This window comes from Tachypleus tridentatus, chromosome 13 (genome assembly GCF_004210375.1).
Source record: "Tachypleus tridentatus isolate NWPU-2018 chromosome 13, ASM421037v1, whole genome shotgun sequence".
Classification (NCBI taxonomy): Eukaryota; Metazoa; Arthropoda; class Merostomata; order Xiphosura; family Limulidae; genus Tachypleus; species Tachypleus tridentatus.
In genome coordinates, this window is record NC_134837.1 from 49237853 (window position 1) to 49261992 (window position 24140).

Consider the following 24140-nt stretch of genomic DNA (forward strand, 5'->3'; position numbering starts at 1 on the left):
ACACAACGCAGAAATGCCAATGATTTATTTCATAGCAAGGTGAGACGCTGTCTGTTGATTGAAATCCAGACCTTGGACACTGTGTGGAAGTTAAAATAATTTGTGCCATAGCAACAACTGTCCATGCAGTTTGAAGTTCCATGAATGAATAGATGCCATGATTAACACTACAGAAACTTTGGAAGAAGTAACTGTAGGATCTAAGTCTAGTATGGGCATTTCTTATACATCAAAATAAAACCTAACAGTTCAAACTGAGGAAAATAACGGATGCACATAAATGATACATTAGTATAACATCTGAAGAAATCCACAAGGATAAGGTAATTGATTTCAACAGCCATTTGTTTCCAGAACTGTTTAAAGTGTTAGATGTAGAGAAGAAACTAAATTATCATCTTCACTCTATTGATTCAGTAGAGTGGGTAATACAAACTGCAATACATATGCTTACTAAGTGTTAATCACAGTCAAACTAGAATGAATATGTACCATAATGAGGTTAGGTTGCTTGTCTAATATGTTCATGTTGAGGTGGAAGGTACTGCTCCATGTAGACATGAGTTATGGATTTTATCCTAGAGTTGATGACCCACAGTGCCCATGAGAATGTGGAGGTCTGTCTTAGTTAACATGTTCTAGTTTACACATCAACATATGGGATAGGCTGCCATATGATAAAAAAGGTATGATAAGAAGATGAAAGAATGAATGTATCAATGTGGAGCTAGATAAAGAATTAAGGACTGGTTCTTGAGGGTGAGATACAGATCTAGTACTTGGTTTAACCACCAATGATGGCCTCCTGAACAGTGTGACAGGGATTAATACAGCTAGGATGGTGTTGTGGTTGAAAGATCAATAACTGAAAGTAAGTGTCAGTCCTTGCTTTCCAGATTATGAAGTGATGTTCATCATACAATTCATCCACTATATTGTGTGATTTTTACTATATTATAATGAAGTTAAGATGACTGATGAAAGATATAATATCCAGTATGTCAAGAGTTTATACAACTAATGATCATAGACAGATAACATTGTTGTAAGTGAAAAAAAATATCCCAGGGCTGAGCCTTGAACCTAAGATCTTTGGGTAACGAGTCCCAATGCTTTACCAACTGAGCTATTCAAGAATACACAATGTTCCTGTTAAAAAGTCATTTGGCTCAAAGGAAAGTGGAACAATTTGTATTTATGGATAGCTTAGTTGGTAGAACTTTGGCTCTATTAGCCAAAGATTTTGGATTGAAGGCCCAGCCTTGGAGTTTCTTTTTACTTAGAGTTGTGTTGGTGTGAAAATTTTACTTTATTGATTCTTAATATGATTAAAACTATGGCTAGAAGTTTGAAAACTCAATCTCTACTGTTTAACAAAAGCTATTTAAAATATATTTATTTGGTAGTTCTTGGAAGTATGTGAGCATGTGTCACATGTTTGGTGTAGATTGTTTTTAAATATTATTTTGACTAGGAACTATGACATTCTGGGGTATGTGCAAAGTTATCAATGGTAGTAATTTTTTCTTTCAACAGTGGTCATGTACAAATGAATTAATCAAGCAATTTAACTCTGAACTTTAATTCAGTGAAAATTTCACAGTGTGGTAGATATATATTTTAATTAACCTAAAATCCAAAGCTTGAGATTTAAGTGCCTTCCAGTACAGTCTAGAAATCCACCTCAAGTTGGTTTTCTGTACAATTTATATAAAGCTTTGAAACATTTAAGTGTATCATAACCAAATCTTTATAATCTATGATTTACCTTACATTGATGCTTAATGGAAAAGAAAAGGAGTAATCACTGAAAATATTCATATTAGGAGTTATATTAGTCAGTGTAAGAGCTGGACATGTGACTGCTTCATATGAAATGATTAAAAGCTCTCATATACTACATTTGTGTATTTATTAAAATAGTGTACTTTCTTATTGAACCAAAAAAGTTTTCCAGTTAATTTCTTCAAACTGGAAATGCACGAGTCCCGAAAGCTGTTATTGAAGTAGTACTTTGGAAACTGTTGTTACTTTCTCAAAATGCATATTTAGAACTGATTCTTAGTTACTTACTTTGATATCACAGTATAAACAAAGGTGATTCGAACTAATTGTCATTATGTATTTTAGGGCTGAATTTGAAGATATTCACAGTTAAAATAATCAAATGAATTGTAAATATGATCTGTAGGTTAATAAGTGAATGCTGTAAAAAAAAAAGTTGTCTTTTGCTGTATAGCACAGAAAAGAACTAAAGGTGGTGAAAGAAGCTATTTCCTGTTTGAGAGAGTGTTTTGCATCTACTGACCCATATCAACATACACTAGATACTATCGAACAGAGTCTAGCATCCTTGTTAGAAAGGGTTAATGCTCTAGAAGAAGCTCAAGTAAGAATTTAATCTCACTTGTAATGTATATATGTAAACTACACTGGTATATTTCCATCCTTACTTATTTACAGAAAATATTTGATGTTTTTATATTCAAAAGTACAATATGAGTATCAGACTTCAGCCAGTAAAAAATGCATTAATTTCATTAGCACAGCTAAGAGTATAATAGTAAGCTTAATTATTGTGTGGGGTTATACATCTCTTACATTATATGATGTCTACTGGATATGAGTGATTAATTTATCAATATAATTTATTATCTTAGCATTATTACACCTATTACTGTCATGTGAAGTAACTGATTAATCATAATTACAATTAAATCAGTTTGGTTATCTTAATCAAATACTGCATGACTCACAAATATAACCATTTAATCAAATAAGTGTTTCTGATAGTTAGTTTTTTTATTCTTTTAACTGTACAAGAATAATTGATTAGATAATTCCACTGATTATCCAGCTTTAATATATATGTATTATTACAATAATTTATATATATATATAAATTATTGTAATAATACATATTTCATAACTATAAGGCTAATTAATAGTCAAATATCTAATTCATGTTAATTGGTGTTAGAAAACAATATTGCAGTCACATTTCTAATATATTAAGTCCTAATATATCTAGCTTGTGATGTAAGACCTTTACTGTGTACATGATAAAGTGCCTCATTAAATATTTTATACTATCATACCCAATTCTTTATGGACTTTCAGCTAGAGACAAATGAAAATAATCTTTATCAGTAGTTGAACTCTCCACCTATCCCCATTCACTTGATGTTAATGAATTGTTTTGGAATCGTATGCTAACTTAATAGTTACCCTCACCTTACATATGACTGGTTTATTGTGTAATGCTGATAGTAATGATGTGTATATTATCAGTGTGACATTACCATTAGAATATTTTGTTGCGACATTTGAATTATGTGATATGTAATGGATGTGTATTGTAGTTGGCTACTAGCTTGAATAGGCAGTAGTAACCTTGGATATCATGTGTCATATAATCATCTATCGTGTTATAAATTGCATCATTAAAGGGTGGGGAAAACTTCAGGGGTATCCAGTTTAACTTTGTGTCTGTTCTTTTTTTTATTAACTGGGTTATGAGCACTGTTTTATATTCATTAAGGTTTGTTAGGCTTAATGTGTAAAACTGGTTAGTCTTAACATCAAGGTAGTCATGATACTTTTGTGGTGTTAATAAATTATGGTTTAGGAAAGTGTTATTTGTATAAATACATGATCAATTAAGACGTAGACTAAACCTAAACTCTTAAAAATAAATAACAAGAATTCTGGATATCATGAGTGAAGTGTATTCATCTTTTTCTTATGATTCTGTGAGGTTGTGATGGTACTTCAGATTATTGTAATAAGTTAAAAGTAAGAGTTGGCAACACCAGAAGAACTGGTGAAACTGCAAGAGATTTTCTCAAAACAGTTCCATTAATTTTTTAGCCTTTAAAACAGTTGTAACATAGATACCCATACAAAGAAATAATATGGAATGTTTCATGTCAAAAAGCTGAAATAAAAATCCTAAAAGTACTGAGGTAGAATCAACACAGAGTTCATACAATTTTATATTATAATATCCTTTAAAACTATTGGTGAGTGTAGTGTAGGGCTATAATTGTTGCTTGTTATACAACTTGACATTACAATACTTTATCATTCTTCTTTTTTTTGTTTATGTTTTAAGAGTTTCTATAAATGTTTAGTACTTAGATTCTGATTGCAGTCTTCTTATACGATTGTACTTGCTCCATAATAAAATTATAAATAAATTTATATCTTGATGAATCATACCTGTAAAATATACACTTGACAATATTTTTTGTAGAAAAAAATCTATTTATGATAAGCTCCACATATCAATGTTTTTACCAATGTTTGAGAAACTTGTAATTAGATAATAATGTCATTAATTTATCTTTATTTAAGTTATGAGATCATTAAATAGATGCAATAGAAGCAATGTAAGACTAATATATTTCCTTAGAAAGTACCAAAATGCACATTGATCTAAAGATTTGACACAGAACTAGTTTGTGGTTTTATGTTTGTATATGTATATCATAGACAAATTTGAACAGTGATTTCATATTTGAGTCAGCATTAAATAAACATTTTGTACCCTTTACTCATTATAAGACAAAACTGGGTATATATATACATATAAAATAACATTTATAGTGATAAAATTGTTAAACAGGAAGGATCTTAAATTGAATTGACTGGAAACCAAATAAGAAACATTTTTATAATTAAATGGTTTTATGCTAAGTTACTTTAGTTTTATCAGTTGTGACACTAGTTTGATAGAATTTCATTTATGTTTGAATAATTATGATAAATCTCATTTTCAAATGCTTTTCTGTGTAGTGTAATCATTTATCAGTTTAAGTATCCTGTGTTATTTATATATGCTAAGTAAACTTTTACAGAACTTATATTTTTTTTGGTGTATTTATATTCTTCATGGAATGATGAAATCATGGTAATCTGATTTCCTTTTGCTATACCATAAAGTTATTCTATTTACATAAATAATTAATTCAGGAAGAACTGTTTTCTAGGAGGCCATAATTTACTTAATACAGTACTATAATAAAAGTCGGAGCTATTATTCTTCTAAATTAAAATTAATACTTTCTCCCCTTGAGAAAAACAGGATGTTAGTCTAATATATAGTACTCTAACTGTGAATTGATTCTGCATAAAATTATCGAGTTAACATGTTAGTATTTATTTGTAAAAAAAAAAAAAAAATCTTTTCACCTAATGTTATTTTTAGTTTAGATTTTTTAAGCACTATACTATCTTTACATGTCTATTTTCATTATTCAAAGGCAAAAAGTATTTAAAATTACATGTGAACTTTATTTTTCTGAGCATGGTGTAGGTTTTGAAAAATGCTATATTTCTAATAATAAAGGCCAAAGGAAAACATTGGAAATACAATAAGAACTAACTGAAAAGTAATGTAGTTTTACATTTTCTATTTTTCAAAATGTAAGTAAAAAGAAAAGAACTCGCTCTTATTAATTTGTTGAGTAATTCACATTTTATTCATTTTTAGTTTATATACAATGTATGCATTTCTGTTTTTGATCAAGATAATAAAACTGATCATGTTGATGGGTAAAAGTAAATTTTAAAAATGTGATTTATAACCAATTTCTTCTGATCATCTAAGCTTATGAGATTTGATTATTATTTAAGTTAGTTTCCAGTTTAAAAGTTAAAACATTATTTATGAGTTTTGTCTAACTTAGATAAATCCACAAATGTCAAAACACCATAATGGTGAGTCTCATAATACCTCTGGACGTAGCTCCCAATATTCAAATGATGAAGTCATCCACAATGATCCCCAAGGTAAGACACAATGTCTGTATAGTAGTTGACATTTTTTTACCTTTTGAATGCCTGTTTTAATTTTATCATGCATACATACACACACACATATAATAAGAGCTGAGCATGATATCATGGTTAGTATCTCAGTCTGTGGATTGACGAGTTCAGTTTTTGAGATGTAATGCTGCAGGATTACATTCTACTCTTTCAGCTGCAGACACACATTACAAAAGTAACAGTTAATCCAATTGCTTATTTCAAAGAGCCAGTCAAAGTCCTGTGATTGATAGTTTAAAAATAAAGCAGCTGTACCTAGTACCTGTGCTATTAAAGCAGATAATTCCATTTTATACATACATATTACCCTTTGTTCCCATTGTCTTACTTTACTACACTCTCCTTTCTCAGTTAGTTATTATTCAGCTCTAAAAAATGTTCAACAAAGCTGCTGTGGCGTCACGTATAAACTATAATTTTGTTTTGATTTTTGTCTTTAGATGCAAATTATACCATTTGTGTGTGTTTTATTAGTGATGAAGATTTAAGTTGCTAATGTTTCTTTAAACAGCTCTTTTTGCAGTAGTAGAACAAGAAACTGTGCACAGTTTTCACTTTATTGTCAGATTTCTAACAACGTTTTTAGACTAAAACACTTGGTGTTTATGCTACAGTTTAAAAACGTTGTGTAGTCACCTGGAATATTTTTTGAGTTAACATTACATATTAGTGTCGAATATACCATATATCATGTAATTATAAAACTAATATATTATAAAAAAAACATTATCATAACTACAAGAAAGTTAACACTTAAAATTCTATGAAATGGGTAGTTAATTCTGTTGAAAATTCAGCAGGTCTTTTTGGTAATTTTGTTCAAATTTGCAAAATTATTTGTTGCTTTTTATTAACTGGTGTTGCAGGATTTAATCCAAATTATCTGGCAAGAGATTATATTGAAGTTCAAAACTATTATCTGAAGGAAACAATAAAAATCTTTAATACAATCTTCATATTTTAGTAAATTATTACAACAAATGTAATGCATAAATATTTACCTGAAGTTCTATTTATAACTATCATTCCTTGTAAAACCTTAAAAGCTTCCTTTTGGTGATAACATAAACACTCAAGTATCTTGAATATTATATCTTTACCATCTAGTTGCAGTGTATTTGCTATTTTCAGTGTTATAATATATGCAATTTACTTATTATTCATGTATTTCCATTAAAAATATACATTCAGAATAATTTGCTCTCTAAATAATATTTTTAAACACAGTATAACTATTTATTCATGAATCTCTTGCAGTTTCTTGTAACCAAATACAAGATGAACTCTTCAGTGACAGAAGCAGAGTTACAAAAGTTGTGTATTACACAGAAAAGTCCAGTACACCTTTCTTGTCCGTAATACCAAAAAGGTAAACATATATATTCATTGTTATAAATTTTTAGTTCTATCACCATTTTTTTCAGCTTTAAAAATTTGTTTTTTCAGGAAAGAACTCGTACTAGTTATGTTCAAGTAAAACTGATTAAACTCTAGAAGGATGAAACAAGTCCACCTAATAAGAGGAGCTCCAACAAGTTATTTATTGTGAAGTAGTAAAGAAGTAATGCACCTTTCAATAAGTGAATTTAACAAAGCAAAATACTCAAAACATTGTAATAATACAGATAAACAATCTGTTAATTCACAAACAAAAACAGTGTTTGTGTACTTGCTTTATAGACATAGGATTAGTCACTTTTACTGGAACAGACTTTCTTTCTAAACTGTTCAAGGCAAGATCACCTACTCGACTTTTTAAATTCAATGTTATGAACTTTTTGGGTAATGTCTGATTTAACCGGAATGACAAATTATATAAACGCTACTGGTTATTCTTATTGAAACATAGGGTAAGCCAAAACTTTGTGATACCACTTGAACTATCATTGAATGATACTCCTGTCTATACTGTGTTAAGATAAACCCATTCATCTGATACACCTATGTGACAGATTCCAGATTGCATGTGGTTCACCAGGACTACTTGATCACCATATAAGTTGTCCAACTGTACATCATTACCTAAGTCATAAAGGACTTGACACACATATATCTGTCAAGGGCCCAGACCTCACAATGGCATGTTGCCAAACCAGACTGCTGGGGTTTAGGTAGCATAAGAGACTATAACATTGTTCTTTTTACTGACAAGTTTCATTTTTGTAGTGGCAGGACTAGCAGATATTAACGTGTCTGGAGAAGAGGGATGAATGTTATACCAACCACTGCATCAGACAGGTCAATTGATGAGGTGGTCCTAGTGTCATAGTATGGAGAGGCATTTCAGGCTATCACACGACATCTCTGGTAATCATCTAGGGCAACTTGAATGTACAATGCAAAATCAACAGCAGCTTACCACCCCATGTAGTTCCCTTCCTCAGAGATCACCGTAATGTCACTGTTTTGCAGCAGGACAATGCCAGTCCACACTGTCTCCATGAAAAAGAAGATGACATAATTCCAAGGCCACAGTACTCATCTGACCTCAACTCCATTGAACATGTGGGATAAGCTAGGCCATAGTGTCTTCTGAAGAGAAGTTACCACAGACCACAGAGCAGACAACAGTTGATACAGGAATTACATGATCAGACTTCTGGTAAACAGTACAAGATGTAGGACCATAGTATGCTTTGCTGCAGGAGATGGACATATTCAATCAATTTGGTGGACTTGAGTGGTCATTACAATAACATTAACTCTGGGGCATTGTGGTGATCATTTGTTTGAAATGTCTGTTTGATACTCTGACTACATACACTTACATGTAATATGTACTTCTGCATTAATATCAATTAATAAAAAATAAAAAAGCATAAATATTTTATATTTTCATTAACTGTCAATGTAATGTACACCAAGAGGTAGGTGAGATGGTGTTTAAAACAATAATACAGCTCAACCAAACAACAGAAATTAACTTTACAAAATGTAAGTAAATCTTGACTTAAAAACAAATAGTAATTACTTCCTCACAGTATGATGTTTGTTTTTTTACGACAATTACAGAATATGACAAATGTTATGTTTTGATAAAACTGTCAGTAAGTTGGATGTATAAATATTTTTACAACAAAAATTGTAAAAGGTCTAGTATAGTTGAGATAAATATCTTTCTAAAACACTGAATATGACATTATATGCTTTCTCGTGTTATCTCTTCTTTTTGTATTTTTTTTATTAATTAGGATTGGTGATATCAGCCTTGGAGATTTCAAAATGTTATTTAACAGATCAGGAAACTTTCGTTACCATTTCAAAACCTTTGACAAAGAGTATGGGGCAATAAAGGAAGAGGTAAACTGTGTTTGTAACTTGCAGTTTTGTTAAATTATGAAGTTGGGAGATAAAAATGTATTCTCAAAATGGCTGATATTGGTATTAAAACTTTAATTAAAATGAAGTACAGAACATTTTGACCTTAATAGGTCATCTCCATCTTTTGACCCAAGAAGGTTGAAACGTTCTGTACTTTATTTTAATTAGTTTTTTAATACCAATACCAACCACCTTTATGCATTTTTACTTCAAGTTGGTTTCTCATCATCATGGAAGTTGGAATATAGTAATGCTTTTATGGTTCATTAAACAAATTGAAATGCTTTGGATTTTTTCTTTAACATGGTTGTAGTTGTTAATCAAAAGTATATATAGATTGCAGCCTGGTGTTTTGAACATATTTTCAGGAAAACCCATTGGAATTTAGCTTTAATAGTAATTCATACTATTGCATACAGAAACATGTCATAAATGCACAAATGGTGTTTGATAATTTGAGTTGTTATTGTTCATAAAATTTGGAGAATCATCATATGAAAATTGTGCACTTTTGAAATTGAAATGAAGTATAATTATGAATATTAATACAAAAGTATGTTAATGTGAAATTCTTTTTAAAATAAAGTTTTAATTTTACCTGAACTGCATGATTTTTAAGAAAATGATTTTCATATAACAATAAATCTGTTATAAAAATGATGCATTTAGATCTTTTCACAGTATCTTGATAGACTTGATAAAGCTAATATGGTAATTTACATCAAATAATTTTATTATTTAATTAGTGTCCATACTTTATTAATGTTACCATAATAGTCTTAATAATGCCATAGGTGGCTCAGCAGCAAGTATAATGCTAAAAATTGTGTTTTTGATACCTGTGGTGGGTAGAGCACAAATTTTCCATTGTGTAGTTTTATGTTCAATGACAGTCAAAATACATTGTTTCCTGTTGAGTCAAGAGTAAGCTTAGGGATATACAGAGCACCAAAATGTGGAATTTAACTTTCCCTCAGTGGACATTGCATAGATAATAAATTCTGTAACTCTGTTTCTTTTGAATTTCTCACAAAGCTAAATTAGGGCTATCTTCACTACCCATCCCTAATTTAGCAGTGAAAAACTAGAGTGAAGGCAGCTAGTTATAATCACCCACTGTCAATTCTTGTACCAATGAACAGTGGGATTGACCATCACATTACAGTGCCCCCACAGCTGAAAGGTTGAGCATGTTTGGTGTGACAGGAATTCAAACTTGTGACCTTCAGATTATGAGATGAGTATCCTAACCACCTGGCCATGCTGGGCCATTTGGTAGTTTTACACCAAAAACAAACACTGAATTATTTAGCAAGAGTAAGGTAACTGACTAATTTCTAAAAGTTATTTAAAAAGCATACAGATAAAAAAAAACTTGCACACATAAATACATGTTTTCAGATACTTTATACAGATCCATTTGAATTTGCTTTGGCAGTTTTCTTGAAGTTACAGATATATGAAATAGAAATCACTCTTGGACCAGTGGTGATGTCAAGGGTACAGTTGCAGTTAGACTGGAATGATGCACTTCATCCATCCAAGAAATTTAGTTTACTTACTTGTATGAGGCAACTGGTAACAAAAACAACTATTAATTTATGTAATTTTGCAGGTTATCCATGATGATGAGATTCTTCCTAGCTGGGATGGGAAGATTATTGCTTGGATTGAAGAAGACTTTGACTAGGTTCATCCAGTAACTTACAGCAGACATGTTTGTGCATTATCTTGTACTCATCCATATAACTTGTGAAAAAATAAAATAGTAGGGTATTAAATTGGAAGCATACTAAGTTTCCAAGATGGCATTAATGTACAATTTTGTTTTTAAATTTTAAAATAAGTTTTTAGTTGCAAGTTAAATTTAGCAAAGTATAATGAAAAAAAATGAGAAGTTGGCCCATAATATACTAGAGAAAATTTTCTCTTTCTCTTAATCTGTGACAGTGCTGATTTCAGTAATTAAATGTAGTTATGGTTCCATTAATTGATACTTTTTATATTCTCTCAAATAATTTACTTCTGTGTAAATAATATGTTAAGCATTAAATTACTGAAAATTTAAGCAGTTATTTTCAAATTGAAATTTGAGTGGGTAAGTTTAATTATGATTAAAGATTTCTTGTTAGTGTTTCATCTTATTGAGCAGAAAAATGAAACTTGTACAGTTTGAACCAGATAATTAAGATGCAAGAAATCATGTAATAATATAAAATTGGATTCAACAAAAACTTTGTACTAACATAGAAATGTTGAATAAATGATAAAGCAATTTTTTTTAAGGAGCTAGGCCTGGTGGGCCTTCTCAGTGACTGTAAGCCTGTTTAAATATTTTTATTTAAATAAAAATGTTTAACATGCAAGACTACATGCTTCATAGTTTTAAATAACTCAGCATAATACATCAGTAGGGAAAACTGTTAGAACTTTATCATGTCTGATATTTTGTTGATCAAAATTCAGTGTGCTATGATCTTTAGTTCATAACTTTGTATAATGGATATGTTTAATGAACTGAGTATATTTTAAACATGAAGATTTTTCTGTATTCAAAACTAGTTGGAAGCTTTTTGATCCTTTTCAGTTAATAATCAAAAATATTAGTTGATGCAATGTTTTAATTTGTTTATTGATTGGATCTACTGAGAAAGATGCAAAATATTGAACAGGTTTTTGTGAATAAATGCTATGAGCATTATGTTTATTGAAATTTGTGATGGTAAAAAAAGAAAAATCAGAATGGTGATCCCTGTTCAAGATTAGACAAATAACTCTCTTGTTCTGTGTTAACTTGTACTTTTGGTTTTGCTTTCAAACCTTTTTTTTTTTTTCTGATTATTATTTTAGAATGTCTTCAAGGTATCCATTTTTAGATTGAATTATGTGAGCTGCTGTATTTTTCTTAATATAATTTTTGTTGTTTTTTGGACTCAAAAGAAAATGTGGATGATTTGTATTTAGGAATTATTATTCTGATGTGGGTATTTCTTCAAGAATTTGATTTTAGCCAATAATCATGCAGTGCCAAGATGTGTATACTTAAGTGTATGTTTGTGGATTACATTTAATGGTAATACATGATTGTTACAATTTGCAAGTAAAAAGGGCAAATTAAAAATGGAAGTAGTAGTGACTTACAAGTGATGGAGTTAGTTATCAAAAGTATTATGTATCTTGTACATAAAATCCTGTATCAATAGAAAGACAAAGGAATAAATATATTGGTGCAACAAAGTACTCATTGTGAATGTTTTATTTTTAACTACAATTCAGTTTCAACTAAAAGAGAAATTTGATACAGTCAAATGTTATAGTTTTCCTATTTCAAAACTGTATTTCCAATAGGTACTTACCTTCTCTCACAAAAATAGATATTTTTATTCAGTGCTCCTGTCTATATGCAAAAATGTTTTTGCATGCCACCAGCTTTGAGCTCCCAAGTGCCACACATTCAACATAGTTCAAATGCATGTCACATGTAAAACATCGTACAAGAACCCTTCACCAGTAGTAGTGTGATACACCCTCCTGATCCACATGACTCCTTCTATTCAATTCCACGAAAATATCTCTTAAGTCTGGCAGAACATCGAAATACTGGTTTTCTGTGGGGAGGAAGAAAGTAAGTATTTCATGGAAATACATTTCCATTATAGGAAAATTATAACTTCTGATACAATACATTGATTTATTCAGTCTAAACATAAATAGTGAGAATTCCACATTCAGTACATAGAAGGACCAGTGAGAGGAAGAGAAAACAGCATCCTTGAAGAATGTCTGAAGAACACCATAAAAGAGGAAATTCTTACATTAGAGGATCATACATGGGAGAATGCACCATTTCTGTACCAGGTATATTTTTCATCCAGTGTGGAAAGAGGTTACATAGACATGGGCTGGAAAAGGGAGGAAAAATGGTTGGGTAGTGATTCAAATCATGTAATATCTGAATTTCAATCTCACTGATTTTACATGAATATGAGAGAAAGAGAGAAAATAGGATGTGCTTCTATGTGTAGAGTGACTAGGGTGCAAAGACCATCCATGGCAAGTAAACTGCATCCAAAACTCAGCTGCTGAAAACCAACATCCATACAGAGATAAGATAAAGATTCTGATCAGAGGAATGAACTGCAATTTTGACAGCTCATTCCAATGCTACAACAGCCCCTCAGGTAGACCTTTCCAGAGATGGAGAATCATATTGGAAGACATCATCTACACCAGCAGAACACCACTGTCCTACTTGCAATTGAATTGTTTTATTATTATTCGTGCCATATATTTCCATTCAGGAGTAGTATATCTCCACAGTCTACCATCCCAGCAGCTTGGAATTCAATAGAGGTAAGAACTTCCATACTCCACTGAAAGAAAAAGGGGGAAGAGTCTGAAGAAACATCTATATCACAGACAGAACACTCTATTTTGAAAAGCAGACCAAACCTGATTTATTCAGTCTAAGAAATGGCATAAGTGGGCTGCTTTACCCATCAGTTCCATTGGTTGGTACTGTCTGAAACGTCACATTCATGAAGCAAATTTATTGTAAGGAAATAATTTACAAGATACCTTGTGGAACATCACATCTCTAGTTTATTTTATTGTAATGAACAATGCGCCTTTTGTGACCATGGAAATTATGAAAGTGAAGTGCAGGATTTAGTACAATTTTAAGTGAATGAAGTACATATGGGTAGGTATCATTCACTACAAAGTGGAATCCTGGTCAAAGTAAGGAACAGGTCCTGAAAAATATGCTATATAACAAAAGAAAGGAAATTTACCCAGTTAGTCTCACCAAAGAGTGAAGGATGACAACAGATAGATAAACCCCTAGAAGAAAAAAACAGCTATTCAAAGCATGGAATGGGAGGTGAACATATGAGATGATGTTCCAGTGCTAAACAGACAAAATAACTTCTAACAAACAACAGAGTTTATATGCAGGTGAAAGGGAAGGTGCCTGATTGGAGTGAAGACAAAAGGAATAAAAGGCCAGTCAAATCACAGTCTAAACCCAATGAGTATAGGAAAAAATCACAATGGAGTGGTGTAAAGGAATAAAATCATGGGAAATGGAAAGAAGTTTTGAAAGCAGTGAAGTAACCCACATCATGTATTAGACAGAGAAGGTCACCCAGATCTAACCAAGATTAAAGGTGGAAGATGACCAGAAACAAAAAATAAAAATGTGTTCCATGAGTTCCTAGAACTGTAGGTTAGCAAAATCGATTCAGAACAAAAACACGCTGATCCTTCCTGGCTGGAACAAATCTGTTTTTTTTCAGTTCAGTCATAAAGATGTGACCCAAAATGACATGGGTTGATAAATATCTTTGGAATAATACTGATGGAATGAGAAAAACTAAAAGTTATAAAATGGAGCTAATCCTGTTTGAATGTATTGACAGCCAGGGCATGTGGATGATGAACCAAAAACCAAAGAAGTAACTTTATTCATTCAAAGGAATCAAAAACCTCCTGTGGAGGGGAGTACCTCAGAGGAGGCTGAGTTGCTGATGACTTGAGGACTTAGAGGCCCCTCCTTGGGAGAAAATGTTGGGAATGGAATAATGATTAGCAGTAAAGGCAAAAGCACCTAGAACATGACACTCCAGCAGACATATGTCAAGTGTGGGTTTGAAAATGAAGATCCACTGTCTACCACAAGTAATATAAACCACCAATGTTGAATCATCAAAATGAAACATAACTAGTAAAATCCAGACAAGAGAATGAAATAAAGCAGGTGGGACTGACAGAAGTGCCAGGGTATTAACGTAATAATCAACTATAGACCACTGTCCTAAAGTGTCCTACTGTTAGAACCACACCCATGAACTTTGGAGATGAGCATCAGGGAAGAGAAACAACTCTGACAAAATGGAGGAAGCAGTAAACCCAACACCATGGGAGATATGTTCAACTACCAACACATATAGTTGAAGAGGGAAGAATGAAAATTAAGAGGAAAATCCAAAGGAAACCATGGGTCATGCAAATCTCTTGAAAATATTGCACATGTGCTATATTTAAATGGAGAAGTGCTCTCATATAACCCACACACCTCTAGTGCATTGAAACCTTGTTAGCAGTAAGATAATTAACTGCAATGGCTTGGATAACAAAAAAACTCCATTGAAGTAGGAGAGCAAATGGTCTCAATAGAGGGGAATGTTTAGAAGTAGACTTCCCAAATAGTCAAGAATGTAAAGTATGCAACAGGGAAAAATGTATATAACTGGCAAATCCAACCGTCTGAGTTGGCTGTGGAAGGAACATATGACTGTTATGTCCACCTCCATTCAGTAACAGCTATACAGAACTAGATGCCCAAGTAAGGGTGTTGGTAAAATCACCCAAAATGTGGAAATCTGGTAAAATGCCCACAGCTTGATAAGACATATGGAACTAAACCAAGTCCAAGAGATCAAGGAATGAAACTGGTACTGAATTAGGTGGGGAAAAAATCTAAGATGTCATCAGAGAAATTGAAAATAAGAATGTGTAACATGGGCATTCTCAGTTCTGGAGAAATAGCCCAAACATTAATATTAAAATAAGGAATAGTAAAGAAGTGATTGAGGCAGGACTGATTAATCCAGATTTCCACTCAGCATTGAGCATCCATCACAAATAGAGAAATCCACAAGTAGAGCAGGAAGTTGCAGAACATTGAAAATGAATTAAGATGACAATGTATCAGAGTGAAACAAACGAAGGACCGGTAGAGAAAACAAAAAGGCCAATTGGAAGTTCCTGTAAGAAGTGGATAGTAAACAAATGGTACAAGACAGTGTCCCACCCCAGAAAATCCCTAAAGGAATTGATTTGATTATTGTAGGGGAAAAACAAGCAATATTTAGAGCAGGTAGGATGGGCACCAACCCCCCAGGGCCACTTACAAATGAAATTAATGGTAAGAATTATAAATAATAAAAAATGAAATAGTCAATATATTGTAAGTGTTAGGAAACTGTGTAGTGAAATAAATATGAGTATTAGATGTTTACAGGTAAACTGAAAATAACAGACACTTGTTAAGCCTAATCAAATAGTGCAGGACAAAGTATATCACTAAGCTCTAAATTAAAAACCATAACCTAACAATAACTATGTACAATACTGGGAGAAGAACTGTGTGTGGACTCTGGCTCCTGGGTTCCATAAAAACCAAGTTAATGTGAAGAAGTATAAAAAAGATAAAAAATAATGAAAATGAAAGAGACATTATTTTATAAAACTGTGTATTAACAATAACATGCATATGGAAGAAAAGCAATGAAGTTAATCAAATGATTAATTATACCAGTAAGATAAATATTACACATACCTTTAAAATAACAAAGACCCATGGTAAACTTAAGTGAATAGTACAGGACAAAGGATCCTGACTAAGATAATGAAACTTAGGAGCCCAAATAAATATAGTTAATAATATTAACAATAAAAATATTTAAAAAGTACAACATCTTATCTTTCCAAAGTCAACGGAAAGTATTTCAAAATGTATGGGCCTCCAAACTCGAGTCAAAGTCTGAAGGTCAGCACCTTGGACAACAAATCTACTGACAAAATAAAGCTGATAATTCCTCTCTCTATGCTAACTTCCACAATCCTTGAATTATCATGTACTCTGTTCAATATTGTTCAACTGTGACTTGCATTTAAATCATCATGCAACAAGCCTTCACCAATAGGAGTGTAACACATCCTCCTGAAGCATGTGACTTCTTACTAAAATATAACTGGTTTAGTTTGGACTTTCTTCAAGTTTTTTTTGTTTTTTTTTCCTGTATCTTTATATCAGTTTCTCTCAACTAATTTACTATACAATAGTGATAGTTGTAACTTAGTTATTCTGAAGTGTAATTATATTATATTTTTATCCAGTTATGGAACTTGTTACTTCATTTAAAAAAAAAAAATTTTTGCAAAGACATTTATTTTGAATTCTAAGTTTTGAGTAACTGCTTTCGGGGTTATGCATATTATCAGCACATTTATACAGGTTTCATATGGTGGTACTCCACTGAGGAATTATAAGCTTTATTTTGTCAGTAGATTTGTTGTTCAAGATGCTGACCTTCAGACCTTGACTCGAGTTTGGAGGCCCACACATTTTGAAATACTTTCCGTTGACTTTGGAAAGATAAGATGTTATACTTTTTAAATATTTTTATTGTTAATATTATTAACTATATTTATTTGGGCTCCTAAGTTTCATTATCTTAGTCAGGATCCTTTGTCCTATACTATTCACTTAAGTTTACCATGGGTCTTTGTTATTTTAAAGGTATGTGTAACATTCATTTCACTGGTATAATTAATCATTTGATTACATACAGTATACATAACTTTAAAAGTACAACATAATTTGGTATTTATCACTTGCCAATTCTTAGTGAATTACACATTTAAGTTCCAAGCAAATAACTCCCTTTCTATATTACCACACTATCCACCCAATTTAATTATACTCGTCTTTAACTTTCAACATGATCTGGAAATCTCTGTATAATGCACACAATACCATAACAGATGAAAAACATAAAGACAAGTACCTAATTTATCATTGGGTGGATTAGTCTGGATAAAATAACGTTTTGTTATTTGCTTGGAACTTAAACCTGTGTAATTACATTAGTGATCTGAAATTAATGTTCTGCTTGCTGGGCCAGATTTAAAATTTCAAGCACATAAATTCCTCTCATTGTTAAGAAAAGTTCTCAGATATTTCTTATGTAATACACAATGATTAAGGTTTATTGTCAAAATGTTTAGTTAGAAGTCAGTACCTTTAAAATTGCAACAAATGTTTTTTATTTTATGGTAAGTGAGGTACAAGGTCTACTTGGCTACATTTTTAATCAAATGAAATGAACTTACATCAAATTCTAGAACTTCTTATTTCTCCAAGGGCCATCTCTCACTCCTCCATAAGCTACCTAACTGTGACTTTCCATTGGCATGACATTCCCGGCACACTGTTAATTGTTTGAAAGCAATATAATAATTGTTTCCTCATGTAAAAGTATTAAGTTGTAACTGAAGCTTTAGTAGCAGTAAATTTTGTTACAATTGATTCATCAGATGGAAAATGTTTTATAATAAATATTAAAAACACAGTAATATCAAAAAACATCTTTAATACAGTCATTTCAGAATTTCTTAAATTCCATCATGAATGATGGACAACCATAAAAATTAGTTCATAACATTTGAACTAAAAAAAAACAACATTACCATTGAGCAAGTTTTTGTTTTCAATCAGAAATTTAGAATAGATTTAGATGGTAACAATATAGTGGAATGTACAATAAAACCTAAGGCATACTCATGTTTAACAAATAACATTGTTAAGAGAAACTGTTATAAAAAAAAAGGCTTAAATATTGTATCTTTAAAATAATAATAAATATACAATGAAAACATTGAGAATCTAGAACTGATTAAAATAACTACAACAAGGATGAGTTGAGGTTGTTATTTAGTGTTGGGTGTTTGTTAAAAAAATGAAATGACTTTCTTCACTAAAGAGTTCATAATCTGTGGTTCCAGAGAAGAGAATGTTTAAGTTTTCTAGAAGTACGGGTTGGTTCTTAATCTCACTGTGCAGTGGAGACAAGACTGAAAATCTGCCAATAAATAAAATATTAACACAAGAATATTGCATTTATCAAATACAAATATTTTGTGGGAAAAAAAATGAAGTAAACAATATACAAATTTATAATTTCTTTTCTTTTTATTCACATCAGCTTGTACAGATAAATACACTGTCCTAGTTTCAGTTTTTCTTCAGCAATCTAGGCAAAATACTTTAAAGGACAATGATATATCTCGTATTTACATCACTTGGGGTGGGTGGGAGAAAAGTACACAATTTGAACTTTAAACATGATACAGTACAGGGGCTCTAAAGAAAGTGATACATATTTACATTTTATATAAAAGCAAGGTTGTGTGGATAGAACATGTTGCAATACATTCAGTGATTTCCCTTTTATGCACTGAATGAAACTGCAATACAACTTGTATGTAAGGATGTTAACCAGTGCAAGAGAGAGGACTAGTTGTAAAGAGAGTATTTTATTTCAAAATTGTGAAAACAACACCAATAAATAGGTAACACATGACATTGTCTAGTTGTTTGTTGGAAAAATGTTCTATGCAAACAAAATAATTACAATACATTAAAAAGGCATCATAACTTGGATAATAAAAACATTATTCAAGCACTAGCCAAAATAAATTTATTAGTGTATCACAAATGTACAAACTATAACAGTTTGTAAGGCTTTTAAGAATTTCAAATAAAAACTGCTGATTCTATCCACTTAAAATTGTTCTTGTCAGGTATAATCATATTAAGCTTGTGCACTAACATACAAGTTGAAAAGATTTTGAAAGCACAGGAGATTGGTAATTTGAGAAATGGAAGGGTGTATTAAAAATACATCTCTCACTACAAAGGAAAAACCTGAGTAAAGCTACAATAAATGTACTTTGAAAAAAATAGAGTAAATATAATAAACGTTAATTAAAACGTTTCCTGCCACACATCACAATTTAAAGTGGTCTGACATAATTATAGTATTTCAAACCATCTAAATATATGAGTAGTTAAATCCATTATTTTGATATTTCATGTCACATTTTAAAGCATGGGTATATTTGGCACAATAAGCAAAGTTTTGTTAAGTCATATATATAAAATCATAGCATCTTCAAAGATTATATATATATATCTGATATGAAAATAAGATTTCCTTCACTATGAAAAATGCGTAATTGGTTTGCATTAGTATTTGCATATTTATACAACAGTCAAGATAAAAAAATAAAATAATGCAACACATAGAGACTGTGAAAGGAAGACACTGTATTGCACATAGTTAATGTAGTTGCAAAAGCTAATATTTCTTTCCAACGTTCTTGGGTATTCTGTAGGATTTGCACCACAGTTTATTACATAATAAACAAGGATGTGAGAAAAAAAATTGATTAAGGTCATACTTGACTGTACAAGTTTTTCTTCTTATATTTTTTGGAATTATTTCATTATGGATTTTGAATCAATAGAAGGTTAAATATTTCAGATATATCTTTTTTTATCTACCACAAGTCACTGCATATGCATGCAGCTTTTGATGACTTAAAACCTATTTGTAAAAAGCATCACTGATTTAACAGATTAGTCGTTTTACACTAAAATGACACTTAAAGATTTGTTAAGCATTTATTATGTAAACTTGAATTAAAGGGTACATAAGAACAATTATTTTAAAATATTATTGTTAGTTAATTGTAGTAAGATTTATTAACCTGTTAACTATGAAATAAAAGTAAAAAGCACAAATGAAATGTGGGTATCTAATAATAAATAATTAACTTGACTGCAGTATTTGATAAATATTGGAATAAATTTCTAATTCAATACATTAGATGGTTAAAAACAGAACAACAAAAACCATCATCACGTCTATATGTAAGTTAACTCTATTTTTTCATATATCAGAAATTAAAGTGAAGATGTAGTAACATAATACCATCATGCTCTTTTATAAGTGTTTAGATATCACAGTTTGTAATGATTGTTTACTGTACAATGCTTACACCCTCTTCAGGATAATTTGTCGGGTAACAAAAACTGTACCAGATGCAAGTGTTTGGGTAAAATGTTGCATAACAATATTTAATCTACAATTACAACTGACTGATAAGCTTTTATATATATATTATGGGACAATATATTCATATACATGTGTGTGCATGTGTGTGTGTGTGGGTGTATTTTTGTTTGCTATTACTGTTTTTATAAAAGCTTCACAAAAATGAAGCTTATATATAGTTCATTTATTTATACTTAATATACTTCTTAACATTATCTGTAAATTAGTTAAGTGTTTCTACTCTTTACAGTAATTTAAACAATACTAACACATTGCTTATTTACAACATCTGAAACAAAATTATGAGCTTCAATCTTAAACATATTATACAATACAAAGAAAGTTATAATTTCATTTACATATTCATATTAATATATATATGTATCTATATATACTTACATACACACACACGTGTAACACTATTGAGGGATAAAAAATGTAGTAATAAATCTTATGATTATGAAGCTATGCACTGGTTAGAAATTGGAAACGGATGAATAAAGTTAGTAGAAAAATCACTGGTATGTTGATAGCAGTTGTGACCAAGGTTTTATAGCAGTGTATTTCATAATAAGCAAGCTATTAAAAACAAAAACATCTTAATAACAATTAGATATTTCTTTATTTAAAATACTTGGTAAACCTTAAAGTATAATTATTAAAATTAATTACTTTTTATATTTCTTTAAAGACATTTATGGCAAAATTTTCAAACCAAAGACATTTCTCCACATATCAGAGAATAAAAAACATAAAATAAAACATTTTATTGTTCTTGACATATAAATATGGCCTAATGCTATGCTTATGTAGTAGCTATTCCTCATATGTAAATTTTTATTAAACATTCATGTTTTAAGTAAAGTATTTTTGGATCACAGAAAAATAAAAAAATACATTATAAAAACACTGCTTTGATGAAATGAAAAACAAGCCAGTCAATGCTTTCTCTAATTTTAGTTAGTACGACTTTCTTTTGAACACCAAATTATCATCTCTACTTACAAACACTTATGGAGAGTATGTAAACATTTATGCAAATATCACTTTAACCTTGTGTAATGGGAAAAATGCAGAATGAAAACTTGAGCTGGAAATAAAGAATCGACTTACATAATAAACTAACTGACTAGGTTAGAACTTTTTTTTCCACAACAATAATCTCTCAATACCCGCTTCACATTTTGCGTGACATAGTTATCCTTCAAAAACTGCTGGAAAAAAATTTCAAAAATAGATTAATTTTTCTTCCAGAAAGATGGGATGGGACAATCAGATCCTATAAAAGTTTCATCTCAGATGAACACATTTAAGAGGCAGCATTTGTTCACAAAAAGAATGAACTTCCAGTCACTTCTGTTTACTGACAAATTCATGCAAGATGTCTCTAGCCATTTCTAGGTTATTCCTAGCAATACCTAGGGCACGAATCACTGCATCTTGTGTGTAACCTTCTGAAGTAAGAGCAGCAATGTAATCCATGTGAAGATTCTCATAACTAACTCTATCATTTTCTTTGTTCTCTAAAGAGCTTGTTCCAAGTGGCTTCACAGGACGTATCCTGAAGTTATAGATAAGTCTATGTAAATACAAAATAATATGCAGAGAAGAGAAAATCTTAACAAATGAGTTTTTAAAGAGAAAACTCACCAAATATTTAGTTAAAAGATCAATATATTTTTTATTATTCAAATCACTTTGAAATACTACACCATTACATATTAAGAGCAACTTGAAAATCTAGTGTTATTACAGAATATTGGCATATATTAATATAAAAAAAGTTTTAAATAAACAGAGAAAATACTGAATTTACTACTTCTTGACCAAATAGACAAAATTCACAAATATATATTTTGAAAAGAAGCTGGCAAAAGGATTGACTGGTGACCACACATGTAAAAAACATTTAAAGCTTATACTCCTGAATCTAACAATTGTCTTAAATATCAAACATTTGAACACAAGGCTTCCAGCAATAATAACTGTTCCTTACAATAATGTAAGAAACATATGAAGAACATTTTACAACACAGACTATTTTGAAGCAAAACACTGTTGAAGCTTTTAAGATCTTGTATTTTAACTTTTGTGTATTTTATGTAACATCAATTTTGTTTCTGAAAGACAGATGGAATACAAGACCTTTGTGATTTACACACATACTTTTTATATACTTAATAATAATTTCTTAAGTTTATGGCAAAACTACTACGGCTACCTGCCACCATCTCAAATTTTGGAATACTTACATCAGGGAAGGCAACCAGGTGACAGCACCCATTGCTAGCTCTTGGGCTACTCTTTACCAATGAATAGAGGGACTAACAATCACATGAAAATACCACACAGCTGTAAGAGTGACCATGTTCAGCACCTGAGTTTAATCATGCAGATTGTGAGTTGAGTACTTTAACCACCAGGTCATGCTAAAAACAAGTACTTTTTATTCTACCTAGGAAGGACCAAACACTATTCTTCACTTTTAACTATCTACTACATGTAAAAAGTCATCTTAGTGCATAGGTGGTGATGGCTTTAAGTTATTTGGATACCATGAAAAGAGAGGGAAAAAAGGTTTAAAATTACTAAATTATTATACAACAAAACTAAACATAAAGGGTAATTATAAATAAAGTTTTTGCAGTTCAGGATGCCATACCTCAAAGAATATGACATAGGAAAGCAATATTGTGCAAGAGTGTTAAAGGTGACATACAAATTCAATTGCCAAAGTTGTCATATCCTGCCACTAAACTCTAACATTAATAAATCACAGCAATTCTTTAAAATATGCTTTTCTAGCATTTAGAATGCAGGACTTTGTGTGACAGTGGACATTACAGCAACAAAATGCATCTCATTTGGTATGCTAGTCATTTCCCACAGCTTGTACATATTAGGTCTTGGATTGCATGAGTCTTCCCACAATACATGCATAACTTCAGATACTCCCACAACTGCAAACCAGCTAGTGTTAGGTCCAGTGAATCAGGTGACCTTTTACAAGAAAATTGATGTGAAATGATTCTGTCCTGAAAGTGCTCCCACAGACATGCTTCAACTGTTTATCCTGCATGAAAATCACATTTCTTTGTTACAGCACAAACTTCACACTGGCTGTGAGAAATGCATGATACTATGCAATAACAAACTTTACTGTAAAACCACAAAACACTCATCACAGAGGTGTGTAGTATATGTTACATATGGATTAGTTTCCAACCAGATAATGCAGCTGCATGTGTTAAAACTTCCAGAAAGGGTGCAGTTTACTTTATCAGTCTAAAAGATATTAGGAGG

At 31.0% G+C, this 24140-nt stretch overlaps 2 protein-coding genes across 14 annotated transcripts in view; one reads left to right on the forward strand and one right to left on the reverse strand.

Moving 5' to 3' along the window:
• The window catches only part of LOC143240260 (uncharacterized), a 76080-nt gene extending 63690 nt beyond the window's left edge, over positions 1-12390 (forward strand). For 6 of the 8 annotated variants that reach the window (XM_076482426.1, XM_076482421.1, XM_076482420.1 and 3 more), the window contains 5 exons: positions 2245-2389; positions 5691-5793; positions 7090-7201; positions 9024-9132; positions 10769-12390. In XM_076482426.1, the coding sequence (XP_076338541.1) occupies positions 2245-2389; positions 5691-5793; positions 7090-7201; positions 9024-9132; positions 10769-10843 (544 nt within the window). In that variant the 3' untranslated portion in view covers positions 10844-12390. Of the gene's footprint in view, positions 1-2239; positions 2390-5690; positions 5794-7089; positions 7202-9023; positions 9133-10768 lie in introns of all 8 variants that reach the window. The other 2 variants (XM_076482424.1, XM_076482425.1) reach the window with 1 other exon arrangement.
• A 90-nt stretch (positions 12391-12480) lies between these two features.
• LOC143240257 (E3 ubiquitin-protein ligase CBL-like) overlaps positions 12481-24140 on the reverse strand; it is a 76938-nt gene continuing 65278 nt past the window's right edge. For 5 of the 6 annotated variants that reach the window (XM_076482415.1, XM_076482413.1, XM_076482416.1 and 2 more), the window contains one exon: positions 18892-22398. In XM_076482415.1, coding sequence (XP_076338530.1) covers positions 22188-22398 — 211 coding nt within the window. In that variant the 3' untranslated portion in view covers positions 18892-22187. Of the gene's footprint in view, positions 12762-18051; positions 18150-18891; positions 22399-24140 lie in introns of those variants that run through there. The other variant, XR_013021685.1, reaches the window with a different exon arrangement.